General features: G+C 52.7%; 1 protein-coding gene across 4 annotated transcripts in view; it reads right to left on the reverse strand.

The window, feature by feature from the left end:
• The window catches only part of DENND2B (DENN domain containing 2B), a 170,014-nt gene that overhangs the window by 76,063 nt on the left and 72,625 nt on the right, over window positions 1-21,326 (reverse strand). For all 4 annotated transcript variants that reach the window (XM_040327872.1, XM_040327873.1, XM_040327871.1 and 1 more), the window contains one exon: window positions 938-2,119. In XM_040327872.1, coding sequence (XP_040183806.1) covers window positions 938-2,119 — 1,182 coding nt within the window. The remainder of the gene's footprint in view (window positions 1-937; window positions 2,120-21,326) is intronic.

Genomic DNA, 21,326 nt, shown 5'->3' on the forward strand with positions numbered 1-21,326 from the left:
GCGCAGTACACTCGTGTATAGTCGGGCAGGCTCGGCTCCTCTCGCGCTCACGTCCTGGACGTACAGGACGTGAGCGCGAGAGTAGCCGAGCCTGCCCGGTTATAGTGAGCTCGGTATATGCCGGTGCAGTATTCAAACTCGGCGCGGGAAAGCAGGGATCGAGCAGGGAGGGCGCCGCAGAAGGACGCCTGACCCGACGAAGAGGACACCCGAAGCCGCAGACAGAGGCCGGACCCGACGAGGCCGCCGATGGACGCCGCACAAGACACCAAAACTGTAAGTACTAAAACGTTTTTTTTTACAGGAATGTCGGGTCCACTTTAGGGGTGCGCACTATACGCCGGAGCGCGCAATACCCCGATAAATACGGTAATTGTCTTTGGTAATTTGAATAGACTATAAAGAAATAGAAAAAAGAAAAATGTATAGAATAAAAGAGAAACGAATATAATTATCTCCAGAAATTCGAATAGAAAAGGGAATAGAATAGAAAAAAACAATAAAATAAAAATACATACCCATCTATTAAAATTTTTCAATTTAGAGTAGATTAGAAAATAAGATATAAAAGAAGAGAATAGAATAAAAAAAAAAAAAAAAAAAAAAAAAAAGAATAGAAGAATGAAATAAATCAGCATAGAAAAGAACAAAATAGAAAATAATAGAAGAGAAAAAAAAATTCAATAGAATTAAAATTTGAATGTCGAAAAGAATTAATTCAAAAGTCAAGTCAAATTATCCTAATTCGGTCAAATTGAATCAAATTCGACCAAATTCTGAAAATTTTAATTGAATTTGAAAACAGATAAAAAAAAAATTCATGAATTTAAACAAAATAACGAATCAAAAGGAAACAAATGTTTTGGTTCTGCGCATGTCTGGGTGACACCACAGAGATCTCGGAGTCCCATGCTGCAATTACGGAAATTGTCCTTACCGGTTTTGGGATTTCCGGTGCTCCTTTTTTGTCCTCCTAGTAACGGGAGGTGCCGGTGTAGACGGTAGAGGGGGCGGGGAGACCGGTGACGAGGAAGGAGGTAGACCATTATTCGGGTTATTCCGATGGCTTTTGTCCGCTTCATACTCAAATGTCCGTTTCGGCTTGGGGACCGGGTTGACCTCGTTGGCGGGGCCCTCAGGAGCCGAAGTGGAGCCGCCTGAGATCGCGGTCGTCCCCGGCTTATTTTTTGCATTTTTATCGTTCAAATGTTCTTGTTCATTTACAATATTTACATTCTCGGGTTTGTCGCTCGGGCTCTCTAAAGTACCGGAGGTGATGGACCGTTTCCGGCCCAGGTCAACGCTGAAGCAACTGCTGGGCAGCTGAGGAAGTCCCATGCCCGGGTTGGCCTTCAGCGCCTGCTCGATCTTGTGGATCCGGTTGAGGACGGCCGAGGACTCCTTCCTGGCATGACCCCGGACGAAGGCATTGGCAGGCTCTGATCTACTCGACCGCCTCTCGAAACTCTGAAGAGAGTCGCGCTCTGAGGTCTCCTCCTCTGTTTCGGGGTAAGAACAGTCAGAAAATGTTCTGCTCATTCTCCGATATCCTTTGAAATCGAAAGTCTTTTCACTGCATGGCGACGCCAGCATGCTGGGGCATCCTTCACTGGTAGAGCGCTCGCCCTGGTCTCCTTTGTCCATGAAGAGGCTGAGCCTGGGCGAAGGGTCCCTTCTGCACTCCCATTCTGAGATCTTACGCCGAATGTCCAGCACCTGCGAGTGCACCGTGGCACGGTTGTGGGGCCGGTTGCGCTGATTGGCGGCGGATCCCAGGGAAAGCGTGCTGCGGTTGAGCTGGCAGTTGCCGATCACGTCTCCTTCCTTCCCCACCACCTGGGCATCATCCTTTTGCTTGGGGCCCTTGAACACGGAAAGTCTTTTGTCCAGGCAGGCGACGCTGACCGATTTCTGGAGGTGGTTGGAAGGGTCGTTCTCCGGGGGGCTCAGGCGGTGGTCACGCACGCTGGAACCCCGCAGGGTCCAGTCTTTGATGACCAGCTTGTTGCTGGGGATGCTGGGAAGCCGGTTGGACTGGAAGAACTCCTCGCCGTCACTGAGCGGATATGAAGGGGTGCAGACCGGAGACAAAACCGGAGGAGGGGACACCGACTGAGACCTGTGGATGACAAGAGAAGGTTACACACGGAACCCCAAGATGGAGGAAACATGGTGGAAGTTCTAGTTGGTGGGAGTCACCGTCTTTGGTTGGTATTGTAGAAACATGAGTGGATAATTATGGAAGTGCTCCCTAAAATTTGTTTTGGGGGGGTGGTTAACCGTGTAACCATCTGGACTAGGGTACACCAAATTAAAAGTTGACCATCACACCCCCCCCCCCCCCCCATCTCACAATTGGATATCATTTGTTTCCTTTTTGACAGTTGTGCACTTCCTCATTCCTCGCCTAGGTAGAAATGACTTTTGCGTGCCCCACCCCTCTGAGATGAGGTTGTGGTTGTGGCTGAGGTTGTCCCTCTCACTAGACATGTGCACTGCCGAAATTTTTTTTTTTTTTTTTTTAGTTTTATTACGTTGTTTTTTTTTTCGTTTTTCGGGTCATTCGTTACGATAGCAAATTTGTAAATCCAAAAGTTCTAAAATCCAAAAGTTCTAAAAAGTTCTAAGATCCAAAAGTTCTAAAAATCCAAAAGTTCTAAAATCCAAAAGTTCTAAAAATCCAAAAGTTCTAAAAAGTTCTAAAATCCAACAGTTCTAAAAATCAAAAAGTTCTAAAAATCAAAAAGTTCTAAAAATCAAAAAGTTCTAAAAATCAAAAAGTTTTATTCAGGTTTTTTTTTTTCCGTTTTTCGGGTAATTCGTCACGATAGCAATTTGTAAATCCGAAAGTTCTAAAAATCAAAAAGTTCTAAAAATCAAAAAGTTCTAAAAATCAAAAAGTTCTAAAAATCAAAAAGTTCTAAAAATCAAAAAGTTCTAAAATCCAACCAACTAATTACAGTGGGACCTTGGTTTAGAAATAACGCGGTTAACGAGCGTTTTGAATAACGAGCAGAATTCAAACTAATGGGGTGTGCAGTACCGCATCTGGCCAGAGGTGCGGGGGGCGCTGGTGACACTCGGAACGGATAGGAGCCATTCGTAAATACTCTGTTCCCGAACCTTTCCGAGATCAGCCGAGCTGTCCCAGAGTATTTTCGAGGCTCTCCGGCGCCCCCCCCCCCCCCACCTCTGGCCACATGCGGTATTGCATGCCACAAAAGTCAATGCAGAACAAATTATCTTTGTTTCCATTGACTTCAATGGGGAAACTCGCTTTGATATGCGAGTGCTTCGGATTACGAGCTTCTCCTGGAATGGATTATCCTTCGTAATCCGAGGTTCCATTGTATTGGAAGGTATTGGAATTTCCTTTCAAGTTAGTGAATGTAGAGAGTACGAATTTATCCGAAGTTACGAATTATCTGAAATGTCGCATCTAAACGAATGGAACGGATCAAATTAATAATAAAAAGTTATTATTACGATTATTATTAATTTGTTGCGTTTGTTTAGTTGCGGTATACGTTATTTTTGATAATAATTCGGAACTTCGGATAAATTCGTATTTGTCGCGTTCACTAACAGCCGAATTTGAAAGGAAATTCCGATGCCTGTAATTTAATAGTTATTTCAGATTTTCGAATTTCCGTATATTTGGAAAAATGTGTTCATTCGGATATCTTCGAATTAACAAATCTGTTGAATTTGGAACAAAACGAATTGCACGCGTCTACTTCTCACCACCATACACTGTCATGGACGTGCGGCGGCGGCGGAGACTCCTCCCACTCCTGCTGTCATGATAAAAGGACCTTTTCCTTTCTTCAAGTGCTCCAGCTGCTGCAGGACGGCAGTTGATTGGCAGTTGACAGCGAGGGATACAAACGGACGGACGCCAGAGCAGATTTTTTTTTTCCCCCAGCCAATCGCGTTTTCCTCGCAATGACAGGAACTCGTCTTCATCTACAGAAAATCTACGGAGAGCGCTAATCAGAAACACGCAGATTCCACCGAGCGCGTCACCAAAAATTTCCTCCAGCTCCTAATCACAAACAGACGTTCCTCATCGTCCTCTCGGCAGCCGCCGCCGCCGTACAGATGGGGGTGAATTATACCGATGAGAGCGCCAGAGATGGGATGAATTATAGAAATTATTTCAGGGAAGCTTAGATGGGGGGGGGGGGGGGGGGGGGGGGGGAGGGGAGAGAGAGGATACAAAAACAAAAAAATATTTTACCTGCCAAAATTATCGTAATGCAGTTAAAAAAAAATAAAGAAAAATTCTGATTGGCCACCCGGCCCCACCCACAACTCACATCACCACAGCCCCACCGACAAAGAAATGATCAGTCTGTAAATGTTATTGGTCAGTTTATTATAACAGTGAGAGACGGAATAACAACAAAAATATCCAGAAAAAAAAACATTTTAAAAACGTTATAAATTTATTTGCATTTTAACCACTTAAGCCCCTTTAGGCAGCTAAATGCCCAGGCCAGGTTTTGTGATTCGGCACTGCGTCGCTTTAACTGACAATTGCGCGGTCGTGCGACGTGGCTCCCAAACAAAATTAGCGTCCTTTTTTCCCCACAGATAGAGCTTTCTTTTGGTGGTATTTGATCACCTCTGCATTTTTTATTTTTTGCGCTATAAACAAAAAAAGAGCGACAATTTTGAAAAAAATTCAATGTTTTTTACTTTTTGCTATAATAAATATCCCCAAAAACATATATAAAACATTTTTTTTCCTCAGTTTAGGCCGATACGTATTCTTCTACCTATTTTTGGTAAAAAAAAAAAGCAATAAGCGTTTATCGATTGGTTTGCGCAAAATTTATAGCGTTTACAAAATAGGGGATAGTTTTATTGCATTTTTATAAAAAAAAAAATTTTTTACTACTAATGGCGGCGATCAGCGATTTTTTTCGTGACTGCGACATTATGGCGGACACTTCGGACAATTTTGACACATTTTTGGGACCATTGTCCATTTCACAGCAAAAAATGCATTTAAATTGCATTGTTTATTGTGAAAATGACAGTTGCAGTTTGGGAGTTAACCACAGGGGGCGCTGTAGGAGTTATGTGTTCACCTAGTGTGTGTTTACAACTGTAGGGGGGTGTGGCTGTAGGTCTGATGTCATCGATCGAGTCTCCCTATAAAAGGGATCACACGATCGATACGCCGCCACAGTGAAGCACAGGGAAGCCGTGTTTACATACGGCTCTCCCCGTTCTTCAGCTCCGGGGAGCGATCGCGACGGAGCGGCTATAAACGAATAGCCGCGCCGTCGTCCCGGATCGCTCCCCGCGGGAATCCGATCGGACCCCCGACCCGCGGAAAGGCGGGGACGTACCTGTACGCCCATTTGCCTGTACGTGCCATTCTGTGGACGTATATCTACATGCGGCGGTCGGGAAGTGGTTAATGAGTGAAATAAGTATTTGATCCCCCGACCAATCGGCAAGATTTCTGGCTTCCAGGTGTCTTCTATACAGGTGACAAGATGAGATTAGGGAGGAAGACATGTGCACTGCAGAAAAATTTGTTCATTTTCGTTTCATTAGTTTTTTTAGCTTTTTTCGGACATTCAAAAAATTCGTAAATTCGAAAATTTGGAATTCGTAAATTCGAAGAATCGGAAAGTCAAACAATTTTCAAATTCAGAATTCCCGATTTTGTAATTTTAGAATTTCCGTTTTTGTAATTTTAGAATTTCCGATTTTCTAATTTTAGAGATTCTGATTTTCTAATTTCCGACCTTCGAATTCAGAATTTTCGAATTTTAGAATTTCCGATTTTCAAATTTTCAACTTTTTAAATTCTGAATTTTCGATTTCCTCAAATTTCGAATTTCCAAAATTTTCAAAATTAACAAATTTGTCAAAATTCGTTAAAAAAATAATTCGGAACTAATCAAATTGCACGTGTCTAATTAGGAGCACTCTCTCTTAAAAGGAAGTGCTCCTAATCTCAGCTTGTTACCTGTATAAAAGAAAAAGGTGGCAAAGTTCTGATCCCAAATGGATTTATTATTCTATAGAAATCATGAGTCCTGTTATTGATACGATTGTTATAGATTTTTCTTCATTAGAAGGCTTGTACCTCAAAGTGGACAGCATCCCCCTGAGGAAGCCCGGGATGTGGGCGAAACGTGTTGGGGAAAAAAGTGCTGTACTCATAAGAACCATTTGTTTTGTGTATTTGCTACAATAGTTTTTTAGACAATTTTTTATTTATTTTTTATCATTGTTTGATAAAATAATTGTATTATATTTCTTGGGATCACTGTATCCCACAAATCCTCTTGTATCGATTCGAATGAAAAGGGACGCGGTGCGTAGATTAGTGGCTAAGAATTGATCCCAGAACCAGGTCGGCGTGTGCCGGCGGCGGCGGAGGGGGGCGCGGCGTACAATGCCATGAAAACAAAGAACTCGTATTTCACAGGCACTTCATTCCTCACGTTACAGATTAACGTCTCGCAAAACGCCGCGGCCTCCGAGCCGCCAACCGAAACGGGGAAAACCGAAAATTCCTCCGACTCGTCCCTGCGACAGGTTATCGCCGGGGATTAATGGAGTGCGAGGAGACGGATCGGTTCTCCTGACAACGTGCCAGACTAGGAGGGCGCGATCCCTCTGCGATGACGTCATCCCGTCGCCTCGGAGAGAAGAAGAAGGAAAGTCCCGCCGTTTGCGCCGGGAGGACAATAAATCATAAAACACAAAAGGAAATCCCCCGAGAAAAACGCATCGAAAGTGCGCCACCCGCCAAAGGATCTGCAAAATAATACGCAAAAAAAACGGTGAAATCCAAAGACCGCCATTGGAGGAAATAAACATCTACAATGTTACCAATCATTTTATTGATCACCTTCCCTGCATATCAGCGATCAGGAGAGCTTGTATAGGTGAGCTGTGGTATCAACTCTACGCGTTTCGATCGAACGCAGCGCGACTCGCATGGCAAGCAATGGTGATGTGATCAACTTTAGACCCGCGTGTCTCAGTCTGGGTGCCTTCTGGGTCCCCCCCCCCGGAGAAGCGCAGCACTTAGATTGCCCTGGATCAGTGAATCGGGTTGCCATGGACGGGTCAGCCGCCAGCACCATAACAACCAATGACGCTCTATGGCCAGTATGCACGGCGTCATTTGTTGCTATGGTGAGGGCTGATGGCTCTCCGGAACCATGCAATGCATGACCCCCCCCCCCCCCTACTGTGCTACTGGAGCCAAAAAAAGGGCTCTGATGTGAAGAGAGGGATGTGTGATTGGAGGGGGGGCTCGGTCATGTAAGGGGGACCCCTGATGTTTAGGGGGGGGGTTTAGATGCAATAAATAGACAATGATGTGATGGGAGGGACCTTTATTGTAATGGGGGATGTTTGACATCATGGGGAACCTCTGATGTGGTGGGGGGGGGGAACCTCTGATGTGATGGGGGGGGGAACCTCTGATGTGATGGGGGGGGGAACCTCTGATGTGATGGGGGGGGAACCTCTCATGTGATGGGGGGGGAATCTCTCATGTGATGGGGGGGAACCTCTCATGTGATGGATGGGGGGGAACCTCTCATGTGATGGATGGGGGGGAACCTCTCATGTGATGGATGGGGGGGAACCTCTCATGTGATGGATGGGGGGGAACCTCTCATGTGATGGATGGGGGGGGGACCTCATGTGATGGATGGGGGGGGGACCTCATGTGATGGATGGGGGGGGGGAACCTCTCATGTGATGGGGTGGGGAACCTCTCATGTGATGGGGGGGGGAACCTCTCATGTGATGGGGGGGGAACCTCTCATGTGATGGGGGGGGGACCTCTCATGTGATGGGGGGGGGAACCTCTCATGTGATGGGGGGGGAGAACCTCTCATGTGATGGGGGGGGGAACCTCTCATGTGATGGGGGGGGAACCTCATGTGATGGGGTGGGAGAACCTCATGTGATGGGGGGGGAGAACCTCATGTGATGGGGGGGGGAACCTCATGTGATGGGGGGGAACCTCATGTGATGGGGGGGGGGACCTCTCATGTGATGGGGGGGGGGACCTCTCATGTGATGGGGGGGGGGAACCTCTCATGTGATGGGGGGGGGAACCTCTCATGTGATGGGGGGGGAACCTCTCATGTGATGGGGGGGGGAACCTCTCATGTGATGGGGGGGGGGAACCTCTCATGTGATGGGGGGGGGGAACCTCTCATGTGATGGGGGGGGGGGGAACCTCTCATGTGATGGGGGGGGGGAACCTCTCATGTGATGGGGGGGGGAACCTCTCATGTGATGGGGGGGGGAACCTCTCATGTGATGGGGGGGGGGAACCTCTCATGTGATGGGGGGGGGAACCTCTCATGTGATGGGGGGGAGAACCTCTCGTGTGATGGGGAACCTCTCATGTGATGGGGGGGGGGACCTCTCATGTGATGGGGTGGGGGAACCTCTCATGTGATAGGGGGGAACCTCTCATGTGATGGGGGGGGGGGAACCTCTCATGTGATGGGGTGGGGGACCTCTCATGTGATGGGGGGGGGAACCTCTCATGTGATGGGGGGGGAACCTCTCATGTGATGGGGGGGGAACCTCTCATGTGATGGGGGGGGAAACCTCTCATGTGATGGGGGGGAAACCTCTCATGTGATGGGGGGGGGAAACCTCTCATGTGATGGGGGGGGGAAACCTCTCATGTGATGGGGGGGAAACCTCTCATGTGATGGGGGGGAAACCTCTCATGTGATGGGGGGGGGGAACCTCTCATGTGATGGGGGGGGGAAACCTCTCATGTGATGGGGGGGGGAACCTCTCATGTGATGGGGGGGGAAACCTCTCATGTGATGGGGGGGGAAACCTCTCATGTGATGGGGGGGGAAACCTCTCATGTGATGGGGGGGGGAACCTCTCATGTGATGGGGGGGGGACCTCTCATGTGATGGGGGGGGAACCTCTCATGTGATGGGGTGGGGGACCTCTCATGTGATGGGGGGGGGAAACCTCTCATGTGATGGGGGGGGGAACCTCTCATGTGATGGGGGGGGGAACCTCTCATGTGATGGGGGGGAACCTCTCATGTGATGGGGGGGGGAACCTCTGATGTGAAAGAAACTTTAATGTCATTGGGGGGACCTCTGACGTGAAGGGGGGGGGACCTCTGATGTGATGGGGTGGGGAACCTCTGATGTGATGGGGTGGGGAACTCTCATGTGATGGGGTGGGGAACTCTCATGTGATGGGGTGGGGAACTCTCATGTGATGGGGTGGGGAACTCTCATGTGATGGGGTGGGGAACTCTCATGTGATGGGTGGACCTCTGATGTGATGGGGGGGAACTCTCATGTGATGGGGGGGGGGAACTCTCATGTGATGGGGTGGGGAACTCTCATGTGATGGGGTGGGGAACTCTCATGTGATGGGGTGGGGAACTCTCATGTGATGGGGTGGGGAACTCTCATGTGATGGGGTGGGGAACTCTCATGTGATGGGGTGGGGAACTCTCATGTGATGGGGTGGGGAACTCTCATGTGATGGGGTGGGGAACTCTCATGTGATGGGTGGACCTCTCATGTGATGGGGGGGAACTCTCATGTGATGGGGGGGGGGAACTCTCATGTGATGGGGTGGGGAACTCTCATGTGATGGGGTGGGGAACTCTCATGTGATGGGGTGGGGAACTCTCATGTGATGGGGTGGGGAACTCTCATGTGATGGGGTGGGGAACTCTCATGTGATGGGGTGGGGAACTCTCATGTGATGGGGTGGGGAACTCTCATGTGATGGGGTGGGGAACTCTCATGTGATGGGGTGGGGAACTCTCATGTGATGGGGTGGGGAACTCTCATGTGATGGGGTGGGGAACTCTCATGTGATGGGGGGGGAACCTCTCATGTGATGGGTGGACCTCTGATGTGATGGGGAGGGGGGAACCTCTCATGTGATGGGGGGGGGAACCTTTGATGTGATAGGGGGGGACCTCTGACGTGAAAGAAACTTTAATGTCATTGGGGAGAACCTCTGACGTGAAGGGGGGGGGACACCTCTGGTGCGATGGGGAACCTCTCATGTGATGGGGGGGGGATCAGGTGACACCAGTGACAAGACGTTAGGTGACACCAGTCCTGCAAGGACTCAGACGCACTGGATTGAGCCGGATTAATATATAACAAAAGCCCAAACCCAGCGATGAGAAAGTGCAGAGAAATGTGAGATATAATATTATACAAATATAAGAAAAGGTGTCACCCGATCCGCATAGGAAAGTCCCTAAATCTCCACCAAGCAGGGAAAGAGATACGATAGAGATCGGTAGATAGTAACACAAAGATGCGGCACATGTGGATATTCAACCGACGCGTTTCGTGGATCAGAGCCCACAAACCTACCAGAATGGATCATCTACATCTCCAAATCTAAATAGTTATTTTTCAGAAACACTTGGGGTGCTGGAAGAAATGAACGTAGCCCCCCCCCATAAATACACTTCCTATCCCCCTGGGGGCCCCTCTCCTCTGCCCCCCGGTGACCCCTCTCTTCCTCTCCTCCGCCCCCCGGTCCCCCGGTGACCCCTCTCTTCCTCTCCTCCACCCCCCGGTGACCCCTCTCTTCCTCTCCTCCGCCCCCCGGTGACCCCTCTCTTCCTCTCCTCCGCCCCCCCGGTGACCCCTCTCTTCCTCTCCTCCGCCCCCCCGGTGACCCCTCTCTTCCTCTCCTCCGCCCCCCCGGTGACCCCTCTCTTCCTCTTCTCCGCCCCCCGGTGACCCCTCTCTTCCTCTCCTCCGCCCCCCCGGTGACCCCTCTCTTCCTCTCCTCCGCCCCCCGGTCCCCCGGTGACCCCTCTCTTCCTCTCCTCCGCCCCCCCGGTGACCCCTCTCTTCCTCTTCTCCGCCCCCCGGTGACCCCTCTCTTCCTCTCCTCCGCCCCCCGGTGACCCCTCTCTTCCTCTCCTCCGCCCCCCGGTCCCCCGGTGACCCCTCTCTTCCTCTCCTCCGCCCCCCGGTCCCCCGGTGACCCCTCTCTTCCTCTCCTCCGCCCCCCGGTGACCCCTCTCTTCCTCTCCTCCGCCCCCCGGTGACCCCTCTCTTCCTCTCCTCTGCCCCCCGGTGACCCCTCTCTTCCTCTCCTCCGCCCCCCGGTGACCCCTCTCTTCCTCTCCTCCGCCCCCCGGTGACCCCTCTCTTCCTCTCCTCCGCCCCCCCGGTGACCCCTCTCTTCCTCTTCTCCGCCCCCCGGTGACCCCTCTCTTCCTCTCCTCCGCCCCCCGGTGACCCCTCTCTTCCTCTCCTCCGCCCCCAGAGATCCCGACCATTCTGTGCAAATTCAGTCGTACAAAAACTGTACGGGGTGAAATCGCAGTCGCCTCAAAATGGTGCAGGAACCCCCCCCCCCCTTTTTTTTTCTTTGGTCCACACTAGAATCGGATCACCCAATGCGATCCGATTTCTGCTCCATTTTGACGGCTCGCAGCGCGATCTGCGAACCAATGTGGGAGGCGTCATTCCATTTTATACATGGACACCTGTAGCGGTTTCGCAGAGGTCACTGCAGGAATAGGCGCCGAATCGCAGGGTTTTCCCGCAACCGCACCGGGGGGCACCGTTCACACCTACGCACGTTGCTTTTCAGCGTTCCTGCGCTGCTTTTTGCTTCTTTTTATTTATTTTTTGGAGACGCGATCTTTCCGCGATTTGCATTTCTTCATGCGTTTTTTTTTTTGGGGGGGGATTTGTTGTTAGGCAGATTTAAAAAATGCAAATTGTCTCAAAAAATAAATAAAGTCGCAGTAAAACGCACTAAGGGCCGGTTCACACCATAGAAAACGCAATCCGGACGCGTTCTAGGTGCTTTTTTGCATGCACGTTTTTGATGCGTTTCAGTGCGTTTTTGGTGCGTTTTTTTCACCCCTCTTTTTTTATTAACCTTAGATAAGAACAAACGTGTTCCAGTGCGTTTTTGAGGTGTCAAATATGCATCAAAAACGCACCTAAATGCAGCAAAAACGCACTGGAACGCAATCAAGCATTCCAATGCAGTCCAGTGCAGGGAAAATGCAACTTGTTCTACTTTTTTTTTTCTGGAACTGCGAGCACCGGTGTGAACGACGCCATTGAAAAACCAGATAACCTACAGGGGGGAAAAAACGCACCGGACCGCATGTGGTGCGAACCGGCCCTAAATGCTTTTCTGCAGCTTCTCCATTGAAGTCTACTGAACCAAAACCCCCCCCCCCAAAAAAACACTGCGTTTAAAAAAAGTCCCCGCCCCTTTCCAAAATCGCATGGATGTGAAGGTGTTCCATCGGAACCCATAATAATAATAACGTCCTGCGATTCGATCCCGGGACGGTGGGACTCGGCGCTCTCTGGGGTGGGACTCGGCGCTCTCTGGGGTGGGACTCGGCACTCTCTGGGGTGGGACTCGGCCCTCTCCGCGGGGGGGACTCGGCCCTCTCCGCGGGGGGGACTCGGCCCTCTCCGCGGGGGGACTCGGCGCTCTCCGCGGGGGGACTCGGCACTCTCCGCGGGGGGCCTCGGCGCTCTCCGCGGGGGGACTCGGCGCTCTCCGTGGTGGGACTCGGTGTTCTCCGCGGTGGGACTCGGTGCTCTCCGCGGTGGGACTCGGGGCTCTCCGCGGTGGGACTCGGTGTTCTCTGCGGTGGGACTCGGCGCTCTCCGCGGTGGGACTCGGGGCTCTTCGCGGTGGGACTCGGCGCTCTCCGCGGTGGGACACGGCGCTCTCCGCGGTGGGACTCGGCGCTCTCCGCGGTGGGACTCGGCACTCTTCGCGGTGGGACTCGGCGCTCTTTGCGGTGGAACTCGGCGCTCTCTGCGGCGCACACCTGTGTTTAGACACGATCGGGAAGGCTGACAGCTGAACGAACGCCCAGGTGCAGAGCAAATAAACTCCGTATGACCCTGACGAGCCCGGGCGGCACCTATTATAAGAGCGTACGCCCCTCCCCCATACCCACTGTGCCCCCCCCTCAGTACCACCAACCCCGACCTCATACTCAGGGGGTAATTCACCTGCAGGCACTCATCTCCTACCATCCAGGACTGGCCAATGTCCCCGGGGGTGGTCACCTGTCACCTGTCCCATCCCCCACTCACCTGGATACAGGGCGCCCCGCTCTCGCCTATCCCTGGCATATGCCACATTGGAAGGTGTCTGGGTGATCAGGAAGGGAGCGGGAGGAGGGGGCGGAGTCTGATCGCACCCTGCGAGCTCCGATCTACCTGTGATATTAACCCTCGCAGGTGCTGACAGGTGAGATCCCGGATTGTTGTTCGTCATTCGATGGTGGTGAAATATCGAAGTCTGACAATTCAGCACTGAGGTGGGGGGAGGGGGAGGGGGTATCACTAATACTGGAGCACTCAGAATCTGGTGCAGCTGTGAATGGGAGCCAATCAGCTTCTAACTTCAGCTTCTTCAATTAACCCCTTCCCTCCCAGGCACTCCCCCCCCCTCCTGCCCAGGACAGTTTTCAGCTCTCACACTTTGAATGACAATTACGCGGTCATTCTACACTGTACACATATGACAGGGGGACCTCTGATGTGATGGGGGGACCTCTGATGTGATGGGGGGGACCTCTGATGTGATGGGGAGACCTCTGATGTGATGGGGGGGACCTCTGATGTGATGGGGGGAGCTCTGATGTGATGGGGGGACCTCTGATGTGATGGGGGATCTCTGATGTGATGGGAGATCCTCTGATGTGATGGGGGGGACCTCTGATGTGATGGGGACCTCTGATGTGATGGGGGACCTCTGGTGTGATAGGAGACCTCTGATGTGATGGGGGGACCTCTGATGTGATGGGGGGGACCTCTGATGTGATAGGAGACCTCTGATGTGATGGGGGGCCTCTGATGTGATGGGGGGGACCTCTGATGTGATGGAGGACCTCTGATGTGATGGGGGGACCTCTGATCTGATGGGAGGACCTCTGATGTGATGGGGAGGACCTCTGATGTGATGGGGGACCTCTGATGTGATGGGGGGACGTCTGATGTGATGAGGGGACCTCTCATGTGATGGGGGGACCTCTGATGTGATGGGGGGACCTCTGATGTGATGGGGGGCCTCTGATGTGATGGGGGGACCTCTGATGTGATGGGGGGACCTCTGATGTGATGGGGAGACCTCTGATGTGATGGGAGGACCTCTGATGTGATGGGAGGACCTCTGATGTGATGGGGGGACCTCTGATGTGATGGGAGACCTCTGATGTGATAGGGGGACCTCTGATGTGATGGGAGAACCTCTGATGTGATGGGGGGACCTCTGATGTGATGGGAGACCTCTGATGTGATAGGGGGACCTCTGATGTGATGGGGGGACCTCTGATGTGATGGGAGACCTCTGATGTGATAGGGGGACCTCTGATGTGATGGGAGAACCTCTGATGTGATGGGGGGACCTCTGATGTGATGGGGGGACCTCTGATGTGATGGGGGACCTCTGATGTGATGAGGGAATCTCTGATGTGATGGGGAGAGCTCTGATGTGATGGGGGGACCTCTGATGTGATGGGGGGACCTCTGATGTGATGGGGGGACCTCTGATGTGATGGGAGACCTCTGATATGATAGGGGGACCTCTGATGTGATGGGAGAACCTCTGATGTGATGGGAGGACCTCTGATGTGATGGGGGGACCTCTGATGTGATGGGGGGACCTCTGATCTGATGGGAGGACCTCTGATGTGATGGGGGAAGCTCTGATGTGATGGGGGAGCACTGAGGGGTACACTGTTTGGGACCCTGATGTAAGGGGTACACTGATAGAGCCCTCATGGAAGGGGTGCACTGATGGGGACCCTCATGTAAGGGGTGCACTGATGGGGACCCTCATGTAAGGGGTGCACTGATGGGGACCCTCATGTAAGGGGTGCACTGATGGGGACCCTCATGTAAGGGGGACACTGATGGGGACCCTCATGTAAGGGGTACACTGATGGGGACCCTCATGTAAGGGGTACACTGATGGGGACCCTCATGTAAGGGGTACACTGTTTGGGACCCTGATGTAAGGGGGACCCTCATGTAAGGGGTACACTGATGGGGACCCTCATGTAAGGGGTACACTGATGGGGACCCTCATGTAAGGGGTACACTGTTTGGGACCCTGATGTAAGGGGGACCCTCATGTAAGGGGTACACTGATGGGGACCCTCATGTAAGGGGAACACTGATGGGGACCCTCATGTAAGGGGAACACTGATGGGGACCCTCATGTAAGGTGTTATGGACATTGCTTCTCTATGCAGAGCAGTTAGATCATGGCTTGTGGGAGGGGCTTCCTCAATCCCACCACAGCCCTCCCCCGCCCTCAGTACTCCTCATGAGCCCACAGTCCTGATGCAAGCAGTGTGGGAGGAGTTATGCAGATTTGAAAATACCTCGATGGGTTAGTCTGGAGGAGTGGGCGTTCCTAAGCAGGGTGCATTTGCATAGGTAACGCCCACACGTGATGATGAGCCTCCCTGATTGAAAGAACTGAAATTCAATGGAAGGGGCGGGCTAAAGACAGCCAAACTGGGGAGGAAAGGGCTAGATGATGCTGGACGTCCTCCAGCCAGGAAATGAGGGCGGGGCTCTACCTGACTTGCTGCAGCTTCTAATGCACATGGTGAGAAGCTCGCAGTGTGCAGTGAAATCAGAGGAAGCCGTTTCAGACTTCAGTTTTGAAAGAAAGGCCGGAGTTCCCCTTTAAGGCCGCGCCCGTTTTGCAGGTTCATATTTGCCGTTCCGCCCGGCGGGGATCTGAGAAAAAGGAAAAGTGCGGCAATTACGGCGAGGAGTCAAAATAATTAGGTAATGTGACCTCAACGCATCCCGGCGGAGCGAGATAATAAGAGGGCGAGGTGTCGGGACCCCGCCTCCGTGCGTCTCGGCGAGCGACGAGCGTGATGAATGGGATTTACATGTTTCACAATCTCCGCCATGGCCCGGGGCGATGGAACCTGAGCGGCGGGCGGGGCGGGGGGGGTGACTCATCGCGTTTAACGGTGGAGATGACTGCGGAATTGCTGAGCGCGATCCCTTCCTCCGGGGGGCGCTGAGTGCAGCACTTTTCACTTACAAGAGAGAAAAATCGCACAGATGGGAAAACGCACAATAATGTACACACACGCCAAAAGTTTGCGGTGTCCGCCGGTAAAAAATGGCGAGCAGATTGTCAGAACAAAGGCTAAGGGCCTAATAAAAATGTGTGGTGCATTGCGTCATCGCGTCATATGTTGCGTCATCACGCGTTGCATTGCTCCATCACGCATTGCGTCATCACGCATTGCATCGCGTCATCACGCATTTCATCGCGTCATCACGTCATATGTTGCGTCATCACGCGTTGCATTGCGTCATAACGTCATACGTTGCGTCATCACGTCATATGTTGAGTCATCACGCATTGCGTCATCACGTTAAATGGTACGTCATCACGTTATATTTTGCGTCATCACGCGTTGCATCGCGTCATCAGTTGCGTCATCACGCATTGCGTCATCACGTCATATGTTGCGTCATCATGCGTTGCATCGCGTCATCACGTCATATGTTGCGTCATCATTACATTGCGTCATCACGTCATATGTTGCGTCATCACGCATTGCATTGGGTCATCACGTCATATGTTGCGTCATCACGCATTGCATCATCACGTCATATGTTGCGTCATCACGCATTGCATCATCACGTCATATGTTGCGTCATCACGCATTGCATCATCACGTCATATGTTGCGTCATCACGCGTTGCATTGTGTCATCACGTCATATGTTGCGTCATCACGCCCATTTAAACGTGGTGCGTTTTGGGTCCCATTCATGTTATCACAACATACAGCAATGCCCCGGCTGTGTGCGGCGGGCTGTGAATGGACGCTCTGTACAGCAGAGCGCAAATCACGCCGTGCGTTGCGGTGCGCCACAATACTATAAAAAAATGTAATAAAATCGCGTGCATTCTCCTGTAGTTTTCTGTAGTGGGTGGGGCCTGCAGGGGCCCCTCCCACAACTCTGATCTCTCCTTTTTGCAATGTGACTGGTCTGTACTCCGCCCCCTCCTGTAGTTTTCTGTAGTGGGTGGAGCCTGATGGGCTCCTCCCACAGCCCTGCTCTCTCCTTCTGCAGGGTGACTGGTTTTGTCTCTGCCCCTCCTGTAGTTTTGTGTGGTGGGTGGGGCCTGCTAGCCCCTCCCACAACTCTGATCTCTCCTTTTTGAAATGTGACTGGTCTTGACTCCACCCCCTCCTGTATTTTTCTGTAGTGGGTGGAGCCTGATGGGCCCCTCCCACAGCTCTGCTCTCACTCCTTGTGCAGGATGATGGTCTTGTTTCCGCCCCCTCCTGTAGTGGGTGGAGCCTGCTGGGCCCCTCCCACAGCTCTGCTCTCACTCCTTGTGCAGGGTGACTGGTCTTGTCTCCGCCCCCTCCTGTAGTCTTCTGTAGTGGGTGGAGCCTGCTGGTCCCCTCCCACAGCTCTGTTGTCTGCGCAGGCTATGTACAGCACAGTGATGATGTCACTGCTACTTTTACAAGGTAATATCTGGGATTGTCGGGACATTTGGTGCTCATGGGGTGGATTTCTATCCTGTGTGGCTATTGAGGAATAAATTGAAATGAATGTTTTTTGTGCCCCGGGGTGTTTAATCCCCCTTTCCCTGGATGTGTCGGGGGATGGGATGGCGCGGGCTGCGCGGGTCAGGACACGGATTATTTGGTATTACGGCGTCTCATCCCTCTCGCTGTCCTGGTTCTGCCCATTGTTCCCGACTCATAGTTTTGTCTAGCGAGGTTTCCTGTCACTCGGCGGGCGGATCTGAGCGGGGGGGGGGGGGGTGGATCTGAGCGGGGGGGGCGGATCTGAGCGGGGGGGGCAGATCTGAGCGGGGGGGGGGGCAGGGGGACGCTCTGTGAGGGACAGGATTGTGACAACGTCCCTCTGCATTGGCGGCACTCTGAGGTCAAACGTCTGTACACCAGACAGGTTCATCCTGTGGTTTATGAGACATCCAGATTCAGCAGGATTTTCACAGTGTTACCAGGAGGACAGCGAGCGGAGGCCGAGAGGAAAACACCCCAACGCAGAACAATGTTACCCCCGGGGCAGATCCTCACTGAGCTTCGGGGGCAATAAAAAGAAGCAGCTCCCACTTCACCCCAGACAGACAGAGATAGGAGAGGGGGAAGAGAGAGAGAGAGGAGATAGAGGGGGAGGGGGGAATAGAGAGGGGGAGGGGGGATAGAGAGGGGGAGGAGGGGAAGAGAGAGGAGAGAGAGGGGGAGGGATAGAGAGGGGGAACAGAGAGGAGGGGGAACAGAGAGGAGGGGGAACAGAGAGGCAGGAGGGGAGGGAGAGAGGAGGGGAGAGAGGAAGGGGAGAGAAAGAGGAGTGGGGGAGAGAGAAGAGGGGAGGGGGAGGGGGAGATAGAGGAGGGGAGAAGAGAGAGAGGAGGGGAGAGAGAGAGAGGGGAGAGGATAGAGAGAGGAGAAGAGGAGGAGGAGGAGGGGGAAGAGAGAGGAGGGGAGAGATAGGAGGGGGAAAAGAGAGAGAGAGGATGGGCAAGAGAGAGAGGAGGGGGAAGAGAGAGAGAGAGGAGGGGCAAGAGAGAGAGAGGAGGGGCAAGAGAGAGAGAGGAGGGGCAAGAGAGAGAGAGGAGGGGCAAGAGAGAGAGAGAGAGAGAGGAGGGGGAAGAGAGGGAGAGAGGATGGGCAAGAGAGAGAGAGGAGGGGCAAGAGAGAGAGAGGAGGGGCAAGAGAGAGAGAGAGGAGGGGGAAGAGATAGAGGAGAGGCAAGAGAGAAAGAGAGGGGGGAAGAGAGAGAGAAAGGAAGGGGAGAGAGGAGGGGAGGGGGAGATAGAGGAAGGGGGAAGAGAGAGCGGAGGGGAGAGAGAAAGAGAGAGAGGGGAGAGGATAGAGAGAGGAGAAGAGGAGGAGGAGGAGGAGGGGGAAGAGAGAGGAGGGGAGAGATAGGAGGGGGAAAAGAGAGAGAGAGGATGGGCAAGAGAGAGAGGAGGGGGAAGAGAGAGAGAGAGGAGGGGCAAGAGAGAGAGAGGAGGGGCAAGAGAGAGAGAGGAGGGGCAAGAGAGAGAGAGGAGGGGCAAGAGAGAGAGAGAGAGAGAGGAGGGGGAAGAGAGGGAGAGAGGATGGGCAAGAGAGAGAGAGGATGGGCAAGAGAGAGAGAGGAGGGGCAAGAGAGAGAGAGGAGGGGCAAGAGAGAGAGAGAGAGAGAGGAGGGGGAAGAGATAGAGGAGAGGCAAGAGAGAAAGAGAGGGGGGAAGAGAGAGAGAAAGGAAGGGGAGAGAGGAGGGGAGGGGGAGATAGAGGAAGGGGGAAGAGAGAGAGGAGGGGAGAGAGAAAGAGAGAGAGGGGAGAGGATAGAGAGAGGAGAAGAGGAGGAGGAGGAGGGGGAAGAGAGAGGAGGGGAGAGATAGGAGGGGGAAAAGAGAGAGAGAGGATGGGCAAGAGAGAGAGGAGGGGGAAGAGAGAGAGAGAGAGAGGAGGGGCAAGAGAGAGAGAGGAGGGGGAAGAGAGAGAGAGGAGGGGCAAGAGAGAGAGAGGAGGGGCAAGAGAGAGAGAGAGGAGGGGGAAGAGATAGAGGAGAGGCAAGAGAGAAAGAGAGGGGGGAAGAGAGAGAGAAAGGAAGGGGAGAGAGAGAGGAGGGGAGGGGGAGATAGAGGAGGGGGAGAGAGGGGGGGAGAGAGGAGGGGGGGAGAGAGAGAGGGGGGAGAGAGAAAGAGAGAGAGGGGAGAGGATAGAGAGAGGGGGAGAGAGAGGGAGAGAGGAGGGGGAAGAGAGAGAGAAGGGGCAAGAGAGAGAGAGAGGGAGGGGGGAGAGTAGGGGGAGAGAGAGGAAGGGGAACAGAGAGAGAAGAGGGGGAGAGAGAGGAGGGGGGAGAGTAGGGGGAGAGAGAGGAAGGGGAACAGAGAGAGAGGAGGGGGAGAGAGAGGAGGGGGAGAGAGGAGGGGGAACAGAGAGAGAGAGGATGGGCAAGAGAGAGAGGAGGGGGAAGAGAGAGAGAGAGGAGGGGCAAAAGAGAGAGAGGAGGGGGAAGAGAGAGAGAGGAGGGGCAAGAGAGAGAGAGAGAGAGAGGAGGGGCAAGAGAGAGAGAGGAGGGGGAAGAGATAGAGGAGAGGCAAGAGAGAAAGAGAGGGGGGAAGAGAGAGAGAAAGGAAGGGGAGAGAGAGAGGAGGTGAGGGGGAGATAGAGGAGGGGGAGATAGAGGAGGGGGAGAGAGGAGGGGGGGGAAGAGAGAGAGGGGGAGAGAGAAAGAGAGAGAGAGAGGGGAGAGGATAGAGAGAGAGGGGAGAGGATAGAGAGAGGGGGAGAGAGAGGAGGGGGAAGAGAGAGAGGGGGGAGAGAGAAAGAGAGAGAGGGGAGAGGATAGAGAGAGAGGGGAGAGGATAGAGAGAGAGGGGAGAGGATAGAGAGAGGGGGAGAGAGAGGGAGAGAGGAGGGGGAGAGGAGGGGGAAGAGAGAGAGAAGGGGCAAGAGAGAGAGAGAGGGGGGAAGAGAGAGGGAGGGGGGAGAGTAGGGGGAGAGAGAGGAAGGGGAACAGAGAGAGAGAGGAGGGGGAGAGAGAGGAGGGGGGAGAGTAGGGGGAGAGAGAGGAAGGGGAACAGAGAGAGAGGAGGGGGAGAGAGAGGAGGGGAGAGAGAGGAGGGGAACAGAGAGAGAGGAGGGGGGGAGAAAGAGAGAGGGGGAGAGGAGAGAGAGAATGGAGAGGGGAGAGAGAAAGGAAGAGAGAGGGGAGATGTCGAAGAGAGGGAAGGAAAGGAAAAAAAAATTATAGGAAGAGAACAGAAGAGTAAAGAAGAAAAAGAACAGAAGGAAAGAGATAAAAAGAGAAAAATTTGAATAATAGAGAGAAAAAAAGGGATATAGAAAATGGTAGATAGATAGATAGCTCTGTCTCCGCCCACTCTGGGGTGTTCCCAGCTCCTCCTCCTACAGTCCTGCAGAGGGGCCCACCAATGTCTCTGAGATAAGAAATGGGCGGTCCCCGGTTCCCATCATCCATCATAGAATGAAATGTCAGTTTTGGGCGGAGTGACCCTATAAGGGGCGGTGATTTCTCGCACATGTATGGTGGAGGGCGTGTTTAGTGGAGGAGGCCCCGCCCCCCTGCTGGGTGATATCCTATAGAATCCGGCTGGAGGTAAAGAGGCGGGACTCTGTCTGGCCGGATTCCAACTCATCAGATGTTTCCAGAATTCCTTCCTACAGGAAATCTTCTTCTCAGCTGGAATATGATGGAGGATCCGCACTCTGCATGTGAGAGGACATAGTGTGGTGTATGTATGATGTATGTATTATGTATGTGTGAT

This window comes from Rana temporaria, chromosome 11 (assembly GCF_905171775.1).
Source record: "Rana temporaria chromosome 11, aRanTem1.1, whole genome shotgun sequence".
NCBI lineage: Eukaryota > Metazoa > Chordata > Amphibia > Anura > Ranidae > Rana > Rana temporaria.